We start from the raw sequence: 19,148 nt of genomic DNA on the forward strand, positions 1-19,148 counted from the left end.
CACTCCTCCAAGCCAAACAAGACTATAATTTTCCATAAGAAAAAGAAAGTTCCTAGAACCCCAAATCTGAAATACAAAAACTTCATTTTGCTTTTACTGCCCTATAATTCAGCATTTGACAGGAGGGTAAGTGCAGGGGGGAATGTTTCCTTCTGCCACTGTTTCTTTCTGTGTGAAGTTGGTTGTCCTCATGAAAAGTCTGTACTCTACATATCAAACATTTCTTTGATATATTGATACAATGGTATCCTGCACTGCTAAATATTACTAAGTTTCAAATTACTGCAGGTTTCTGTTCCTAATGCACAAAGAAAATAAAGAGATTTTGAGTAACAGTTTGCAAGGCATGTGCTTGTTGAGCAGTTACTCCCTACCACGTATAATACTGAACAATTTCTCCTTTCTTTTTCAGAACAGACTTTGTACATCAGCCATCTGCCACTGACTTCAGCCATCAGCTACTATTGAAGCATGGTTTCATCTTTCACTAAAGGATTAGCCCATGCCATTCTCATCTGATATAGTCTTGCCCATCCATATATTTAACACCTTATTTTTAAACATCTCTTTCCTGGTTCTAACATGGAGATTATTATTCCTCAGAGGTGATGAGGAGATGATCTGTACGAGTACGAGGGGAGCGTTCCATTAAATCTTCCAATAAGCCCTGAAAGGGATATAAGCACTCTTTGTTGTGGGTGCAGTTGAACCTTTTCTGTTCTCTTCTTTCGCCAGGAAGATATGAGTGGCTGGAGTGTTTGATTCTATATATAACTGGTTGATGTCAGCTGGATGCCAGTCCCTTTGAAGAGGATCAGCGCCCAGTTTGTTTCGGCACTAGGTACCATGCAGATTCAAGCACAAGGGTAGAAACCATCCTGGACCAGGCAGGTCATCCCAATACATAACTAACTCCCGAAGCTTCAACTAAAGGGTTGAGATCGCTTTTTTCTGCACAACAAAACGGTAGGGTAAGTGTATTGTTTCCTGAAATATTTTGACATTGTCTGTCCTACAAACTGTCATATAAAAGACATTTGTGTAAGCTCTTGCCTCTGCAATTAAAAAGATCTTTATTTTTTTACTTAGTCAGAAATGCACTTTCTTTTGAAGATGCCAGAGCATCTCATTTAGTTCCTCAAATTCTTTATTAGATTATGATATGTCAAAATGTAACATTTCTGAAATCAAACCCCAAGATGTAATTAAAATATTAGTTATGAATTTACATCTTTTAATATAATTGTGTAGATGTGAGAAGGCCTAGAACACTGACAGATTTTGCTACTGAATTTAAGTAGCTAACTCGAAGTCCATTCCTTCAAATCCTCTATCCGTCAGATCATGTCCCAGCATCTGTCTGCAAGGAAGAACTGCCAGTACATTTTGCACAACTAGGAGTGCAGTATTTCTAAATCAGAAAGAACTACCTTCACTATTCAGCCATTCTAAATGGGCTATTAGGAATTAAATTTGGCTGAATTGTGCAAGCTGGCTCAACAATGTAAAAATGTGTTGTTTTTTTTCAGCAAGGAAAAATCGTATCAGCAAATCACAATGTTATCACATTCTGCCATGGTCAAAGAGAGGAAACAACACGCATCAGCCATTATGGATGAAATACAGAGAAATGGTATAGCGTTGAACCCAGCTTACTGTATATGCCATGTCCTCTAGCCCTCTCTAATATATTTTTTTAATCATAGAATTTAACTGTCTTACAGCTTTGTCTCTGGGTGCTTTGCCATAAATAATCTTGTGGGAGTATCATGCTGCCTATGGTAACTAATCCTTTTGTAGTTGCCTCTTTTCATTTGAAAGCTATTTTCAGATGAACAACTGCTGTGGAGGAATGAAGTAATCTAACAGCTGATGTACATTCTGCTAGGATAGCCTTTCAGAATATTATTTGGGGTTAATAACATGACTTCATTCCATTTGACAAGGCTATCATCTAAGAAACGTGCTGATCTGTATCCTCTGGTTTTGCTCTGTTTCACTCTGCTTATTTATATGATGATAAAGGATTTTGAAACAAATGTTTACATCTCTGTTCCTTCCTCTCAAACTTCATCTTTGTAACTAACAAATTTCACTAGCATCTGGCAATTCTCTCTAATGCACAGCCACAAATTAATCTTATCTGAAGAAATTCTACTTTTCTGTTGCTGCATTGATGAAAGTGCAGACACTTATGAGAAGGTAGTTTGATTTTCTAAAACAGGTTCTTAAAATCACATTTCTCATGTGACACCTTAAGAAGCAATTAACTCAGTTGGGAATACATATCTGCTCGGCTTTCATTAGGTATGTGCTGGATGCTTTTGGAGATCCTTCCAATCCACCCCATGAAGACTTTTTTTACCATCTACATGAAAGATTAATGTTTTAAAAGTGATAAGCACCCCAAAAGCCTCAATTTATGAAAACTATACCACTCTCAGAGGATAAAACACTGAGCATTAAATTCTGGTACTGAAAAATATTTCTTGTGGGCTTTTGCTCTAAAGAATTTGAGGATGATTTCTGTACTCACTCACTGATCATTGTGATAGCAGGAAGGATGGGAAAAGAGACACAGTGATTTTAGAAAAAGCAGCTATGAATTTCGGTGCCTAGTCCTTCTGTTATTTCCATAATTTTTTTGCTGTAATTTCTATTCCTAAGCAAATATATCTTTCTATTTTCCACTGAACATACACTTAAGTTTGAGAGCCAATCTGTCCTTACAGATTTCATTAGAGCTTCCTTTTATTTGGTATTTTAAACCCAAGCACTCTGTGTGACTGAAATAGCCTGAAAGCTGGTAAAATGTTGCTACTATTCACAGCAATGCTAACAGATCTAGCATAGAGTCCTTGAAATCACTGGAGTTACTGGATAATCTGTGCTGATGCCTGGCATTTGCCTCACATCATCTGTCCTTTTTATTATTTACATATTATCAGGCTTGCCCTCAAGTTTGGATTCATACACATAGATAGGACAGCTTATCCTACAAGATATATTGTGCTATGTGTCCACTGAAGGCAATACCAACTCTTTAAGTGTACATTCTACTTTTTCCTTTTCTTTAGATACCTGGAATATTTAAATGTTAAAAAAATTATGGAATATCATTAAATGGATAAGAGTCTGAAATCTATAAGCATACAAACACAGTGAAATCAGTTAAGAAGCAGAAGGATAGCAAAGTTGTAATCACAAAAAGTATATACTAGTTCTCTGGGACCAGACCTGAACAATTCTCAGAAAAATCAAAGAGAAATCTGGTGCTTACATAACTAAATTCAGCTCTTTTAATTTTTGACAATTTCTTTTTCCCCTAATCATTAGTTCAACAAGCTTAACCTGAGATCTGGAGGGTGAACTGCTGTCTTTTTGGGTTTCACATCACTATTAGTAATGAAGGTCCTGCACCAAGTAATTATGTAAAAAATGTACTGTTTGAGCCAGTCTCACAGACCTATAAAACTCCCTGCTATTAACAGAGGTAAACAGCAACAGAAGATTCTGTAACACGAGCCCCTGTAGCCTGGAACGACCACAGAAAGCAAACCTACTGCATTTTTATTTCAGCCTTATTTTACTACAGTGCTTTCAGGTAAACAGTGACTGACAAATTTCTTGTTAGAAGATATTCATAGCAGAAACAGTTGTTGATAAGATGCAAAATCACCAAAGTCTCTATCAGTGTCTCAAAGATTACCAGTCTCTGGGCAAGTCTGGTAATGACTGTAAGTCCATATATCCTGCTGGCTTGGAAGACAAGACTGTGTTTTAGAGAAGTCTGACATATCATAAAATGCTGCAGATCAAACACTACCTATTAACTCTCTCATGGTCTCAGAAGAGCGATTAGTAGTAAATCAGCTTGTGGGTGCAGGGACCTCTTCAAGCCATTGTTTTTTTCCTGGCAGACTTGCAATAATCAAAACATTTCCAAGGTTTCTTGCTAAACCTGTACGTAAACACTTATGTTTCAAGAAGCCCTCACAGTTCATCAGGTTAGCCTTCAATTACACTTAAATCTCATGTTCAGTTCTATGATTTCTTAAATGCATTCCTCAGTAGCTGCATGATTAACTGTCTTTCATGATACAGCAAAAAAAAATCTTATTTCTGATACCACAACAAATATGTACACATTATTCATTATTAAAATTTATAATCCAGATTAAGATATTTAGAAGATTGTAAACTGGAGGATCGAAAGGGATTCAGTGGTGAACGATTGAGAAATTACAGAAATAATATTTAAATACAGTCTGTTATGATTTTAAGGACAGGACAGGAAGGAGTTGGCACAAACAAATTAAGAAATGAAGCTAAAAGGTTAAGATTAGTGTTAAATTATGAATTAAAGTTCCAGTATTAATTTACAATTTCCATTTATGACATTGTCCTCCTTTTCTGATTGTTCATCGCCTTTTCTGCACTGACACTGAAACAATCCCTAGACACATCACAAAACAGACAGATGATTAGATTTTCGTTGGCAAGGGATTCAAATGAACTTCACACTTATGTTTTTGGGATGCTGCCTGGATACACAACAGTACACAACTGTGGGTTACAAAGTACATTGGAGCCTTCAGTTAACATTAACAAGAACACTACGTATGTAAGGGAACAGCAAGGCCCAAAATAGTTAACATGCGGAGTGTCCCAGAAGAATAGCAAGTGGCTTGGACAGACACCTGCAATCACCTTGGCACCCTGGTCCCTGAGAATGAGCATACCGCCCACTCTCTGTAAAATGAAGGAAAGCTTTTTCTATGTGAAAATCCTGTTGATTTGAGGGGTAAATTTCTTACTCCTTACTAATATAAACCCATCCAACAGTCCATAACCCTGGAGTAATCTTGAGAAACAACAAAATCAAGATATGACCTGCAGGTCTAAATTTCAGGCCACAAGCCAATAGCGGGTATGCTTATCTCAACCCCAGAGCCAACCCCCCCCAACCTGTCATATGGCTACAGTGGGCAAGCTCAGTCATATCCTTCCATGTTAAGAGCTCTCTGTTTAGTAGTTGCCTCTTAAATAACAGGAGGGTGTTTGGATTCTTTGTGTACACTATTTTTAAAGCAGAAGTGCATGCTCTGGCTCACAATGCAGTTAGTTTGCTCCTCCTTTAGTTAAACCTAATACAAACACTCAGCTGAAATCAGGATGAACGGAAGTGGATCAACAGTGATGTACTCCAAGGCCCACAAACTTGTTTGATTTACTGCATGGAAAAACCTAGTCTATGCAGCTTTGGCTAAATATTTAATATACCTGTCTCAATTAAGTTTTCCTAAATGTCAGCAAATCATGCTGTTTTTCCAACATAAAGTTACTAGGAGACATATGCCATGTTGAACATGCCATTTACTCAAAATGAAACTGCATATGCAACATTAACTTTGATATTAAGTACATTTGTGATGTCATTTTAAGCGAGGCTTCCTGTGTGCTTACTCTGGAAGCAAGATACACTGTCTTATAGACAATTTGCTTTCATTTCATTTTAATGTGTTAAAATACATGTCAAAGTCTAGAATTTTAAATCCCGTAGACCATAAGAATATGCAAAGAATAGAATGTCTCCTTTTTAAAGGAATAACAGACTGTGACTTCGAATAAGAGGACCAAAGAAACATACTAGAACATTGATATAATCCTCAAAGTAGACCACATCTTCCTATTTTTCTCCCTGAAGCTTATGTACAACTGAGGAGAAAAATTTAAGTTAATAAAATGATAAACTAAGTGGCATCAGGAATTATTTTCCTAAAAATACTTCTTTTACTGTGTGATCCAATTATTGTTATGTTTGTTAAATTCTACAACCTTCAAAGCAGAAATACATTAGTAGAAAATAGTTTATTCACTGTTGAAGTTACTGTATTCATAGAATCATAGAATCATAGAATAACCGGGTTGGAAGAGACCCACCGGATCATCGAGTCCAACCATTCCTATCAAACCTATTCTATGGTTAAGCTTTATCTATATGTTGAGAACTCCTACTGAGAGAGCCCAGTCAATAAGCAACAGGTCTCTCATTGCATCAGCATCCCAATTACCAGAACATTACCACAAAGATGACCAGTAAGGGTTCTGATATTCAGACTTCATCATTTACTGTCCAAAAAGATCTCCCCTTCCCCTGCTTATGCATTTTCATTTTCAAATCATCCAGGAGACATCATCCTAAAAAGACAAAGAATGACTTTTTTCCCAAGCAGTGAACAAAGTAATATTGCATCCAGTGATTCAGTTTACTCCTAAAGGGAATTAAAAAGAAAATGTGCTAAAAATATCAATTCCTTGAAGTATGATGTAATTCTTTGTTAGGGTTCTCCTTTGAACACCTTGAGCTTCCAAAGCTTCTTTAAAAATAGTTTAAAAAATACTATTTAATATGGACTTTCTAATACAACCTTTTCTTGAAGTACAAAACGTGCCCTGGATTTCAAAAGCAAGCAGAAAATTAAAGAATAACTGACAATAAAATGTTTACAAGCAATAAGTAACTGGCATAACTCTTTAAATGGGGTTACTTGCTCATCTATCCAAAGCAGGGCACACAAAGCAAACTGAAGGTTTGATGTGAGATCTCTGGGATCAGATGGAATTTTGGTTTTGGTTTCAGCAGAAGCCAGTTTTCACCAGTTTGCTGTTAAGATAGTGTGTAGGACATCATAGACATGATTTTAATTTGAATGCCACTCAACTGAAGTAAATTTGCAGCTTGAAGTGCTTCGCATCTTTGAATCTTTGTGGTGTTCAATACTCTGCTCCAAAATTTTGGAGGAAGGATTAATTTCACTAACACCGTATGAAGCTGTTATGTGTTAGATAAGTATGTATTGACATGTTGTTGTATTTATGGTGCAGTATGCAATATCAGGTGTTTAAGGAAAAACAGAGGTATGTATTTGTCCATTGTATTGCAGTCTCCCCGACCTTAAACCTTGGAAAAAAGGTCAGCACCCCCAGAGATATCATGGTAGAGGAACTATCGACACTCAGCAACAGAGGTGCAAGACTCTTCAAGAGACGTCAGCGGAGATCTGACAAATACACATACGAAAACTATCATTATGTCGCAAACAAACCAAGAAATGTGAGTATTTGGTAATAACTTAATAATGAAACATGGTGAGATTACCTTGGGGTTGCCATGGTGCTCATGACACATCGTGTTGTTACAGGACAAGGGGGAGTGGTTTTAAGCTGAAAGAGGGGAGATTTATATTTGGTATTAGAAAGAAATGTTTTCCTGTGTGAGCAGTGAGGCACTGGCACAGGTTGCCCAGAGGAGTCATGGCTGCCCCATCCCTGGAGGTGTTCAAGGCCAGGTTGGATGGGGCTTGGAGCAACCTGATCCAGTGGGAGATGTCCCTGCTTATGGCAGGGGGGTTGGAACTGGATGGGCTTTAAGGTCCCTGCCAATCCAAACCATTCTATGATTCTGCACAATTCATTTGTAGTTTTAGGAAGAATAAAAGCAAAATCCTGTAGTAGAATGAGGCTACCACGAAGTGGGCTCTTTGTATTTTATTGAGCTCTTATAGATAAATAAAAAAATCTGAAAGCCTCAATACGTAAGGACATCGGATTCAAATCATTCTCATTCCAATCTGATTCAGGTTACTGGTGATTAGAGTTCCTACTCTTTATCACTGTAATTGATGACTGAAAACTAACTAGTTAAAGATTTTCAAAAGGTTGGAAGAAGTAAAAGTCTGTTTCATGCAATCAGTAAGTATTTTTACTAAAACGGGTAGGTAGTCTCAATGTGGTTCCCAGGCAGCAAAACTACTCTCACAACTGGCACTAATATGCTTCTAGCCTGCCTGTCTTACATTTCTTTTTTCATGGTACAGATATTTCAAACTTCTTTGGCTACTCCCTTGACAGAAATTAAATTACACAGGGATTAAATGAGAACATGCCCGAGTTTTGATAAATCTGCCTTTTAAAATAAATCTGCACAAAAGAAATCCCATATTAAAAATCTGAATAACTCTATTGAACACCTAAAAATATTATCAGACACTATTATTTAGAATCCCATGGATGAATACAGCTCTCCCCCTCCCCCCCCAATTTCTCCCTCTACTGAGTATTAGAAGCTACACAGATATATTCTAAGCACAACAGCATCAATCAGAATGTCTGCATCCAGTTCCATGTTATTGCTACAAAGTCTGACAAATCAGTTCCATTCTAGTCTGCTCCTTCCCACAAAAACACGGAGTACACATGCTGTGCAGTCACTATGACATTCTGACATGTGAAACAATGATGCCTCCGGTTTCTGTTCCCTTCCCTTAAATGCCTATTGAGCCACCACTGGTGTCATCTTCATCGCCTTTATGATTCTGCCAGCCAAAATTAATATTTCTAGCATACTCCAGGATGGCCAGAAAATACATGACCTTGATTTTTTTTGTTTCAAGTTTAAACAAGTATTATTTGTTTGCTTTCCTACTTTAAGAAACTCTTACTCTAGAACAGTCTATATTTAAATTGCTTTTAGCCTATGTGTCATAGCTAAAATAAGATGCTGACTTCTTATGACACCATAATTCTATATTTATGCAACAATGATTAAGCCTTTGGATGTTTCCTTAGAACCGATGACCTGATAGGAGGGTGGAAAATAACAGCATATCATGAATTTCCAGAAAGTGACCTGCACTGAGGTTGTTATTTCTACTACAAATAAAGGAAGAGAAAATGTCAAACAAAAGCAATTCAACAAATGCAGTGAATTTTCAACTGAAATGGGAGGAGACGCTTTGAAGAATCAGTGCTTTGAAACTCAAACGGCTCAAGCATGCCAGATTTCTTGAACCTTTAGGTAGGAAGGGTGTTCTCTCTGGCACACAACAGCTTGTACTGATCCAAGAGACACATTTTATGCCACGCTCCCCTGCCAAAGTGACCAGACCTACTCCTGGCTGTGAACCACACAGCCCACAGACAGATTTTGCAGTGATTGGTGTAGGCAGCAGATGGGATGAACACTCTACACAGACTGAATATCAATATCTGAATATCCCAAACTTAGGTCAGACAACTCAACTGGATGGTTATAAGGCTTCAGGGCCCTTGCTGACACCTAGCTCACACCACCTCCCATCTTCCCAATAAAGCATTCATGCACTTTTAATACAGACATTTAAAACTGTGCTGGAATATCATTTCTAACACTGAAAAATAATTCTTTTTTGCTTGCATAGCCAATGTAAGAGAGTTGTGAAACTTCCACCTTCTGGCTAACAGCAAGCAGGGTACCAAACCAGAAGAGAATGCCTTTGGACAGCACACCCTAGGGCTGTAAATTGGAGTATCACTCCAACCCTCAACAGAGAACCATAGAGGCTTTTTTTGCCTGTGCTGTCAATAATATTTATTTCTATTTGAACGCAGCGTGGAGAGCCCATACAGAGTGTTACAATGGATGGCCTCAGTGTTGAAGGAATTCCCCAGCATGCCCCAATGACACCTCCTAATACACCTGATCCCCGGAGCCCACCGCATCCTGACAACATTGCCCCAGGTAACATATGAGCTTACAGACATTAAAATATATTTAGCTTTCATTTCACAGCCAAGGAAGGACCTCTTTATAAAACAGAATTTGTTAGTGGACTTAACATTAGAAATCGATAAATTTGTGCCAGATAACTGATAAGAATCTCCCACAGAAACGAGAAATGGTGCTTTCCAGTTGTTTCTGTTCATTTTTAAAGATTTTATATGCTTTTTGTACTGCTGCTCCCTAAACTGAAAACATACCTTAATGTCAAGAGAGACTACTCTTGGATTTACAGGTCTTATAAACATTGAGAAACACATCCTCAGATTTAAAACCGGATTAATATACTGGTTTTCCTTTGCCAAACCTTTGCTTCTAATAAGCAACTCACTGCTCAACAGTCTGCAAGTTATCCATTGTATTTTAATTATCTATAAATGTAAAACTGAAGCCACTGTAGGATTTACTAGGAACCTTTACTGACAAGTAACTTGAAAAGGAATTTGCCTCTGGCTCTATAAACTGTTCTTTTTTAAGTCCTTAACTGTGAGGGTACTGTTGCCTTTATTTCAAGCAGGGAGCTACAAGAAGGCCTTATTTTGTATTCTTTAAAGACCAGAGAAGGCTAATTCGTTTTAATTAATTTATTCAGAGATATATCCCTTCTTCCTGTTTATGAATTATCCATGAGCAGACTGTGGGATTTACAAATTCATTCTTTGTTCAGAATTACTCAATGCATGTTTTGTGCAGACCTTTTCCAGTCTAAGTAAACTAGGTCAACGCTGCTCTGTTAGTGTTTGCTAAGGCCCTGTGCATCCATTGGTCAAAACCAATATGAACAGTGGCAACTTCCATTCCTGAGACACAATAGAAATTTTCAAGCCTATTTTAAGGAAAAAAAGGTCTGGCAAAAGGAGGAGATATCAAACCACAAGGTTTTTCTAAACTAATAGAAGGAAACATTAATTTAAAGAGCTAAGTGTAATGGAAGGGTAAAAAGGGTAGAAGAGATTTCCCTTGCTTTTCAAAGTATATTTATATACATATAAGGATACCCCCTTGCTGGTTTTAGTTCTTCAAACTGTATATTAAGGTCTGGGTCCCCTCCCCTCCATTTATTCCTGGTATACTGTACTTGGCTTTAGAAGAAATGACACTGAATATGGAATTTATTTAGTAAAATTCTGTCCAGAGACTGATCCTCAGGTGATTATGCAGAGAAAACAACTGATTCTTCACTTTTTCAGGTGATGAAAAGGAGCAGAGTATGTAGGACATTTAAAGCATCTAAGGCAGAAGCAAAGACAAAAAACTCCACTATAATGGCTGTGATCCTAAGTCCTTTTAATACTTTTGGAAAATTTCACCCAAAGACTATAGAATTATCTTAGTTTTAACCAAAAGAGTGTTTTAAACTCTTTTTGTTAATTCAGTCCAAGGGCTGTGTAACTATAGTCTGGGTTCAAACAAATGCTTATAATCATAGAAACAAATTTATCTAAAACTAATATAAACCTAGCCTCAAAATAGGTTGGATAGCTTCCCCCTGCCAGCTTTCTGTTTCCATGTAGGCTTAGGCAGGTGACCTGATCCAATTGTTCATTTTACCTAACCGTGAAATGACGGTAAGTTACTTCCTAGTCACAGAGGATGGTGATAAGGAAGCAGAAAACAGAAAGTATTATTCTAATGGTTTTGCCTTTATCACCTTGCAGGATATTCTGGACCACTGAAAGAAATTCCTCCTGAAAAGTTCAACACTACTTCTGTGCCAAAGTATTATCAGTCTCCTTGGATTGAAGCCATCAGGGATGATCCAGAGCTACTAGAAGCTTTATATCCTAAACTTTTGAAACCTGAAGCAAGGCCAGAACTGCCTGACTACAGGAGCTTTAACAGGTACGTCTGAACAGACACTGAATTTTACAGTGCAGAAAAACACTTACTATGAAACAAAATCTTCCTACCAGCTGTAAAAAACTGCCCTCTGGGTTTGTAAGTATGTGCACAAACATGAACACGGACACACACAGATTACAAGTGGCAAACAGGCATAAAGGAGGAAACCAATTTCTCTCTGAAGTATGGATCCAAAATTAACTTGTAGACTCAGGAATGTAAGATGACTTGTTGAAAATACTGAACGAAAGAAAGAATCAGAATCCAATGCATTCAATGAACGGATGGCATGGGCTATAGTAACGCTTCTAACTCCTCTGTTGTTGACTTCAGTAGGTACAGGATGATAAGATCTATCAGGGAAACTTGGCTAAAACTTTGTGAGCTGTAAAATGCAAATCACTCTTTTGTTTTTCAGTACAAGTCACATGGCTTGTTTTTTAGGACATGGTAATACAATGAACTTCGTCCCTCAACCAATCCCTCAAATAGGAAGCAGATTGCATATTTTATTGCATTTAACATTTTTTATATCTTTGACAATCTTTGGTAACAAATTAACAGATAAAACATTGCAAGCAGACTTGAACTTTTAAAGCCTAAACCCTGGCACAAAAACCCAGACCCAGACTGTGAAACTGGTAAATTCAAAACACAGAGCACACAAATATAATATGCCACATTCTCCTTCTCATGGGAAAAAAAATCCACATCCAAAAGAAAATAAATGGATGCCTGGTGGACCTAGCAAAGCCATTACATACAGTGCACACAAATTTATGTTTTCTAGCAAGAGGGAGTAGACCCAAAGAGAAACTGAGAATTTGCAATATTGAAATTCAAGATACCACGCTCTGGGAAAGGATTTTACAGCCAAGAATTAGATGTCTACACCACTGGAAACACACAGGAGAGTAGTGTCTGATTATAGGATTCAAATCAGACAGCACACGCACGCTGAACTAACAAACACAAAACATTACGGAGAAGACTAAATATGACTTAAATTTCTCTTTGCTAAGGCCATCAGCACCTAATTCTGTCTGGTGGTCTTTGGGTGAGGGCTAGATTAAGGTCTTCCTTTCAAAAAAAACAGAGCTAGGGTCACATGTATTCTATCAAAATCTGCAAAGGCAAAAAGGTTCACTTCTTTGGAAATAGCATGGGTTTATTTGGAAATCAGCCTGGGTTTATTTCTACAGAAATGTCAAACCCTGGGGAGAGGTGTAACAACTGGCTTTCCGGCTCTTGCGTGGAGGAGGTGCAAACATTCTTCACTTCCCTGATTAAGACCTGTGCCATTGTACAGAAAATAATAAATCTCTTCGGACTAGAGAGAGTAAACACCTTTCCCTAGCTAAATAATTAAGAAACTCACTTGGGCAAAGAGAAACCAGTCTACATCTGTGTACCCAGATATTTCAATGCACTTTCTTTAACTACTGCTTACAGTAAATTAAACAGATTTAGGAGCAGAAAACAGGACCTATACTTCTCTGCTATCAGTTGTGTGACCTGATGTGTAGGAGGGACATGAAGATTATCTGAGGGCTGGAGCACCTCCCATACGAGGACAGGCTGAGAGAGATAGGGTGGTTGAGCCTGGAGAAGAGAAGGCTCCAGGGAGACCTTAGACCAGCCTTACAGTTCAGAAAGAGGGCCCACAGGAAATCTGGGGAGGGGCTCTTGATCAGGAAGTGCAGGGATAGATCAAGGGGTGTGGTGATTTTAAGCTGAAAGAGGGGAGATTTGGATTAGATTTTAGGAAGAAATGTTTTCCCATGAGGGTGGTGAGGCACTGGCACAGGTTGCCCACAGGAGTCGTGGCTGCCCTATCCCTGCAAGTGTTCAAGGCCAGGCTGGATGAGGCTTTAAGCAACCTGATCTTGTGGGAGGTGTCCCTGCCCATAGCAGGGGGATTGGGACTGGATGATCTTTAAGGTCCCTTCCAACCCAAACCATTCTATGATGAGTCCTACTCTGCCTAGTCCAAGAAAATTCTTATTTTTGGGTAGCATTTTTGCTGGATTACTATATGTGAGCAGTTACATCCACTCTTACAAAGCGATGTCATCAGACTGAAGAGAATCCAAATCTCTTGCAGAATACACATACTACTACTTGACACAGAGCTTCAACTCTAACAGCCATGGATTTTGAGTGAAAGTGCCATGAGGTGCCATTTTGCTCAAATCTTGCTGCAGCAGCATATCGTGTGTATTTTGAAGCATGTGTATTTTGAAGCGTGTGTATTTTGAAGCATGGAAATTTAGGGAAAAGATTATTAATTAGAGAATCACAGGTGAGTTCTGTAAGATAGGTGCAGCTGCTCTGAGCATTTGTATAAGGAGAACATTAGGCATCTGAGGAATTTCACAGCCTACAGGCTTTGCACATAAGGTGAGCTATCTCTTTGGACTTCTATGTCAAGATCCTACATTCTGCACATCTAGGTCACAGCATCCTTCGCTTCTTTAATTGCAGTCTTGAAGAGAAAGCAAATGATACTCTATTAAACAATTAAAGTATAACATAGTGGCACCATTTTGTTATCAGTGGGGGTATCAATCAAGGCTTCCTATTGTGCTTCATCATTCAGTAAAGTGCCATTATGTTTATTCTCCTGAAAAACACTGGTACAGTCATTATTAGTCAGGAGGGCGTGTGGCTTAACAGCAAGTGTGATGCGCAGGGCTCCCAAAGCAAACTGGCCTGTGATTCTTCCCAGTTCATTCATTGGTATCTGTTAAAATGGCACTCAGATTTTACAGGCTAGATTCAGGTTCCTCTCAATCTGCCTTGTTACACAACAAACTGTAAAAGCATCACAACTTTAGCAGCTGCTGTGTTGGAACAGATGCACACGTGCATGGTTTAAAAGTATATTCAGCACTAAATAGCATCCAGAGTTTTTTTCCACTGCCAGCAATAAAGACACAACTCTGGGCCCTACAACAGTGCAATTTTTAGAATAGGAGCAGAATCAGACCTAAGGAAATTGCAGAGGTGTTAGTTGGTGTCTAGTTTGTGCTGCAGCAATCTTGCAGTGCTAGCAGGTCAATGAAGGAAGAAGCAGTGACAGAAAACATCAAGCACCTTTGCTTTCTGAAGCAAGGCTTTCTGTGTGACAGCCAGCAATGGCTTAACTGGCCATTAACTAATCTTACATAGACAAGAGTGCATGATCAGAGAAACTGGGTTCTGAAGATCTCTGAACAGAACGTGCAGACAAGGCTACCCTTCCCTCCTAGTTGAAAATTAATCTCTGCTAGCAGAGAAATGCTGCAGATCAGAGCCACACTATCTGATTTCTCTTGGAGATTAATTCCTATTAGAACTGTAGAATTGGTGGAAAAAAATTCTTGCCTCTTTTACCAGTGTGGAAGCACCTAATAATCATTTGTGGGAAAGACAACATGAATCTACGTTTGTTCAGGAATTTGTAATGTTTGTTAAATTAGTACCTTTATTGCATCTGCTTTCTTGGAGCTGGATAAAATGTCAAAGGTAGGATTATGAGTAACATACAAAGCACTGCATCTTACTCACATAGGACAAGCAAGTCTGACTAGTTCTGCCTCTCTTACCAGGTAAATTCTTGTTCAGCTTTCTCAATTCCCAAAGACGACTGTTTCAAAAACACTAAAGGAATCCAGTCCATCTGGACTGGGCTCTGTTTTTATTCATTAATGGATCCTGAACTCTTTTAAAAATGCTGAGATCCAGAGCCTCAAAGGAATTTTGGGTGCTAACTTGAGGTGATTTGAGTTTAGTGGAAACTGGGTGCTTAGCAAGCTCCCTAGTACCTAAATACCTCTGTGAAATTGGCACTAGCTCTTGTGCTAAGTTACCACGAAGCTCTAAGCATCTCACAGGGTCAGGCTCTTCACTCCTACGTCTCCTTTTTGCACAGAATTAACAATAAGCAGCATGTTCTGAGAATGGCAGTCCCATTTTAAAATGTGAAACTCTCATTTTTGGTAATTATGTAATAGAAAGTGCTAATCCAGTACAGTTAAAATATTTCTTCAGACTTTCCCAAATAATCAACTACAAGCACTCTCCCATGCTGAGACAACAGAATGTTCAATAAGAAAGACTGCAGGAAAAAATAAAAGAAGGCCTGCTAAAAACGGCAGCTAAAAATAAATGTGGTTGTGCCTGCTATTGCTAAATCATGCACCTACTTTTTAGGAATATGCAAAGTGAATATTAAATAATCTCTTACGCTTCCTGGTGCTACTTCCCATGGCTCTGAACCAGCATTTCCGCCCTTATTATGATTAATGACTACAAGAATTTCTTACACACGAGTTTCAGGATTCTATACAATGAATCAGAGCTCAAGTGATACAGTTGATGAGCATACAACACAGGCATTACAACACCATGTTGTCAGACATGTTATTGGTCACAGAAGTATACTGCTGCTGTAAAGGAAAATTAACATCTATTCGCCAGTTACCGTACTCTCCTTTATGTGGATCATCACAGGCTTCTGCCTAGCATGCAGGAATGCATAATACTCTGAGGCCAGACTTTGAATAGGAACTACATGGGGTTTTGTCCCACAAAAGATATTTGAATTTGCACGGAACACCCTCCTATTTCTGCTACCTACAGAAATGTGATTTATTTAATACCTAAAAATACCACAAAGAGGAAGTTTTACACTACCAAATCGTTTTGCATTTTAAACAGCTAGTTTTGCTCTGTTCATATTGATTTATCCCTTTAATTTCCATATTGTTGAGATTTAAATATTACAACAATGTGAGAATGTCTATCTTAATTAGAGCAGCAATTAAAACAATCTCTATTATCCTGTAGTATGTAGATCACTACATTCACTCTGTGCCAATTACCAAGCAATTATTTTTAATCAGTATCATGCGGTGTCCAATCTGACACTGTGACCTAGAAGAGAGTTTCAGAAGAAGAGCTCGATACCACAGGCAGTTTGTATAAAGAATTTCCTTTGACCTCAAGAGAGTTCAATGCCTGGACTGGCTGCTGCTGCAAAATCTTATCTTCATTTAAGAAACAGTTTAGGGCTTAATCCAAAGCAGAGCTCATCTCTCATTGCGTACATGCCCAGAACTTTGATGATTCTTTATATCTTACAGGATTTACCGTTTGGAGTTAACACCATCCCCTGCAACAAATACTGCTTGTGCCAAAATTCAGTGAATTATCTGTGTAATGACACAGCAGTACCATTTCTTTTAGGTCATGGATTCATTTCTCTGAACTAATCTCTTCTTGTGCATGTGTGCACTTAATTCTCCTTAGGTTTTGTTTTATCTACAGTTATCTTGCTGAACATCTTAGTCAGACCTTCAAATGATCTCTTTTCTTTTCTATTGGTATTGATTTCTCCAGGCTTTTGCTACAATACCTGGACCCACTGGAAATACATACCAGCAGATCTGCTGGTTTGCAACAAATCTACCAAGGATGGTGAAATTCCTTTTCAACAAAAGTTCATTTTTGCATGCTGCTATGTCTCTAGCTTTGCAGAAAACAGGTGCTCACGTGTAGCTTAGAAATCTGACACTCTGGACTGGCCAGACTATATCCTGGAAAAGTTATGCAGCTGGTGAAAATGTAAAGCACATCATAGTCTGTTTGGAAAGTTTGCTTATACAAAGGAGCCTGGAAAAACTGACAGAAAAATGTAGGGTGTCAGCCTAGAAGCCTGCAAATCTGGAAGAAGCATGGGAGGTATTGGAAATACTGTTGTTTTGGAATATTTGCACATGTATGTAACAGTCAGTTCCTGCTTAGCATTTCTTATCTTTTAGTTCCTCAGGCTTATCACCTGAGGGAAAATTTACATTTAAATAACATGAAAAATACTGGTAGAAGAGTAGGGGCCGCTTGCAGTGTTTCAAGGTTTTGTTACATAAACATTTTCTTCAAAAACAAAACTGGTGTAAGAAGTACTCACCCATTCCCCTCCTTTCCAGAGCCTGTCGTCTTTGGCTGTTCCTTTCTGCTTCACATTACGCTTTACTGCCTCCTCACTTGTATTGTAACAATTGTTTGAGTGTAATGATACAAACCAGACTGCTGAAATTGGATTTCAAAATGCTCTTTTGTTTTGAAGGGTCCTTGTTTAACCTTGAAGTGACCCAAGTTCACAGCACAACCCACATATGTTCTAACTGGTACAACAATAGGGTGCTAAAATACACTGTTGTGGGAGGAACAAGCAACTGGGGACAGGAGAAAATGGGGTGAGAACTCCATAAACTAATTACTTGCTAGAGAGGATATTTTGAACTACGTCTTCAGTTTTATCAACTTATCACCCACAAAGTAAGTTTAGTAACTGTGACTCACCAAACACAAGATTTTCTTGCAACATCTCCTTCAGCTTTTCCATCCATTTGAATTGTGCAGGAGACTGAAGGCTTTACCTAGGGGAAAATAAATGGGAACGTAAAGAGAATTCGCCATAAAAATAATTAGAATGCTTTTCCCAAAAGCTTTAAAATGAAAACAAGAAATTGTACTGCAGCTGTATCATTAAAATAGCTTCTGTTATTTTCAGCTCCTAGGAGGAAGAGAAAGCAGGTATTTCTAAAATCACATTTTGCTTTTATTTCTCTGATATCTACAGAGTTGCCACGCCCTTTGGTGGTTTTGAGAGAGCATCAAAGCTGGTTAAATTCAAGGTACCAGATTTCAATCTACTGATGCTTAATGATCCCAGATTCATGCTCTTTGCAAACCCCCTTGCTACCAGAAGATCCTTCAATAGGACTCCTAAAGGATGGACATCCGAGAATATTCCTGTAGTCTTCATTCAGCCTTCGGATTCCAACACTGTTCCAGAAACAGAGGACCTGTGAGGGAAGCTGCACTCTACATCATATAAGATACTGAAAGCTGCACATCCATGTATTTTTGGTCCAACTATTACTACAGGCTACTGACAAAATTTTTCCATGGCAGCTGCAGTATAAGTAATAATTTCTGATGCAGTTTTGTTTTTCTGGCACCTGGTTTCATCTGTAGACATAATATAAATAAAGTCATTTGGCAAATGTGACTGAGATGTTTTCTATTTCTGTTTATATATTCTTCTTTTACTTCAGTGAAAAAGACAACTTTTCTAAAATCTTTGCTTGTCATTAAGGAACAAGTGTATTAAGAAAAGAAAGTGTCAGAACTCTCATGGGATATGATATGATTTAATAGGTATCCTGATTATGGTACAACAACCAAGCAGTACCACAACAGCGTACTCTGTGCGCAGCCTTCTCAAGATATGCTCTGCCAAACCAACCTTTTGTCCCCTAGTCAAAGTTAAGAATTTTGTCATTACTTCAGCATCAACAAGTTTAGGCCATTTTCTTCCTTTCTGATTCTTAGTTTTAATTATGGGTGTCAATATCCATGTCACCTGTCTTTGTTTACAGAAAATACAGTCAATTTAGCAATGTGTAAGATTGCACAGGAGTATGAAAAAGTACAGAGGTATTTCCTGGACAAGTCTAGGATGTTTGTGTTAACCACAACTGGAAAACTCACCAATGACTGGTTCTGGCAAACACACCAAATTAGTGTCACTGAGCTTTGTTACCACAAATGCTTTTCTTACTAGAAAGAAATTTCCTACTCCTCTTCCCCTGCAGCCATAGCATATACTAGGGTTTAAAAGCATGCAATTTTTCTTGCTCTTGACATGCTGGAAAGC

General features: G+C 38.3%; 1 protein-coding gene across 3 annotated transcripts; it reads left to right on the forward strand.

Annotated features, from left to right (window-relative positions):
- The first annotated feature begins 800 nt into the window (after positions 1-800).
- Positions 801-18,500, forward strand: MYOZ2 (myozenin 2). 3 transcript variants are annotated; one of them, XM_069855157.1, is made up of 6 exons: positions 801-966; positions 1,530-1,633; positions 6,948-7,117; positions 9,433-9,562; positions 11,260-11,443; positions 18,069-18,500. In XM_069855157.1, exons 2-6 carry the CDS (start codon positions 1,558-1,560, stop codon positions 18,298-18,300), a joined length of 792 nt encoding a protein of 263 aa, XP_069711258.1. In that variant the 5' UTR covers positions 801-966; positions 1,530-1,557; the 3' UTR covers positions 18,301-18,500. The 3 variants fall into 3 exon arrangements, with proteins under 3 accessions (XP_069711258.1, XP_069711259.1, XP_069711257.1); XM_069855156.1 differs by having other exon boundaries at positions 803-971; XM_069855158.1 differs by lacking the exon at positions 1,530-1,633 and having other exon boundaries at positions 802-971.
- Positions 18,501-19,148: the final 648 nt, after the last annotated feature.

Source organism: Phaenicophaeus curvirostris, chromosome 4, assembly GCF_032191515.1.
Source record: "Phaenicophaeus curvirostris isolate KB17595 chromosome 4, BPBGC_Pcur_1.0, whole genome shotgun sequence".
NCBI lineage: Eukaryota > Metazoa > Chordata > Aves > Cuculiformes > Cuculidae > Phaenicophaeus > Phaenicophaeus curvirostris.

What these genes read in the sequence shown, in the direction of transcription:
- MYOZ2 (XM_069855157.1), top strand. Translation starts at nt 1,558, where the DNA reads ATGTTATCACATTCTGCCATGGTCAAAGAGAGGAAACAACACGCATCA. An exon ending in TCGCAAACAAACCAAGAAAT is followed by an intron (nt 7,118 to 9,432) that starts GTGAGTATTTGG and finishes ATTTGAACGCAG; the next exon opens with CGTGGAGAGCCCATACAGAG. An exon ending in TCCTGACAACATTGCCCCAG is followed by an intron (nt 9,563 to 11,259) that starts GTAACATATGAG and finishes ATCACCTTGCAG; the next exon opens with GATATTCTGGACCACTGAAA.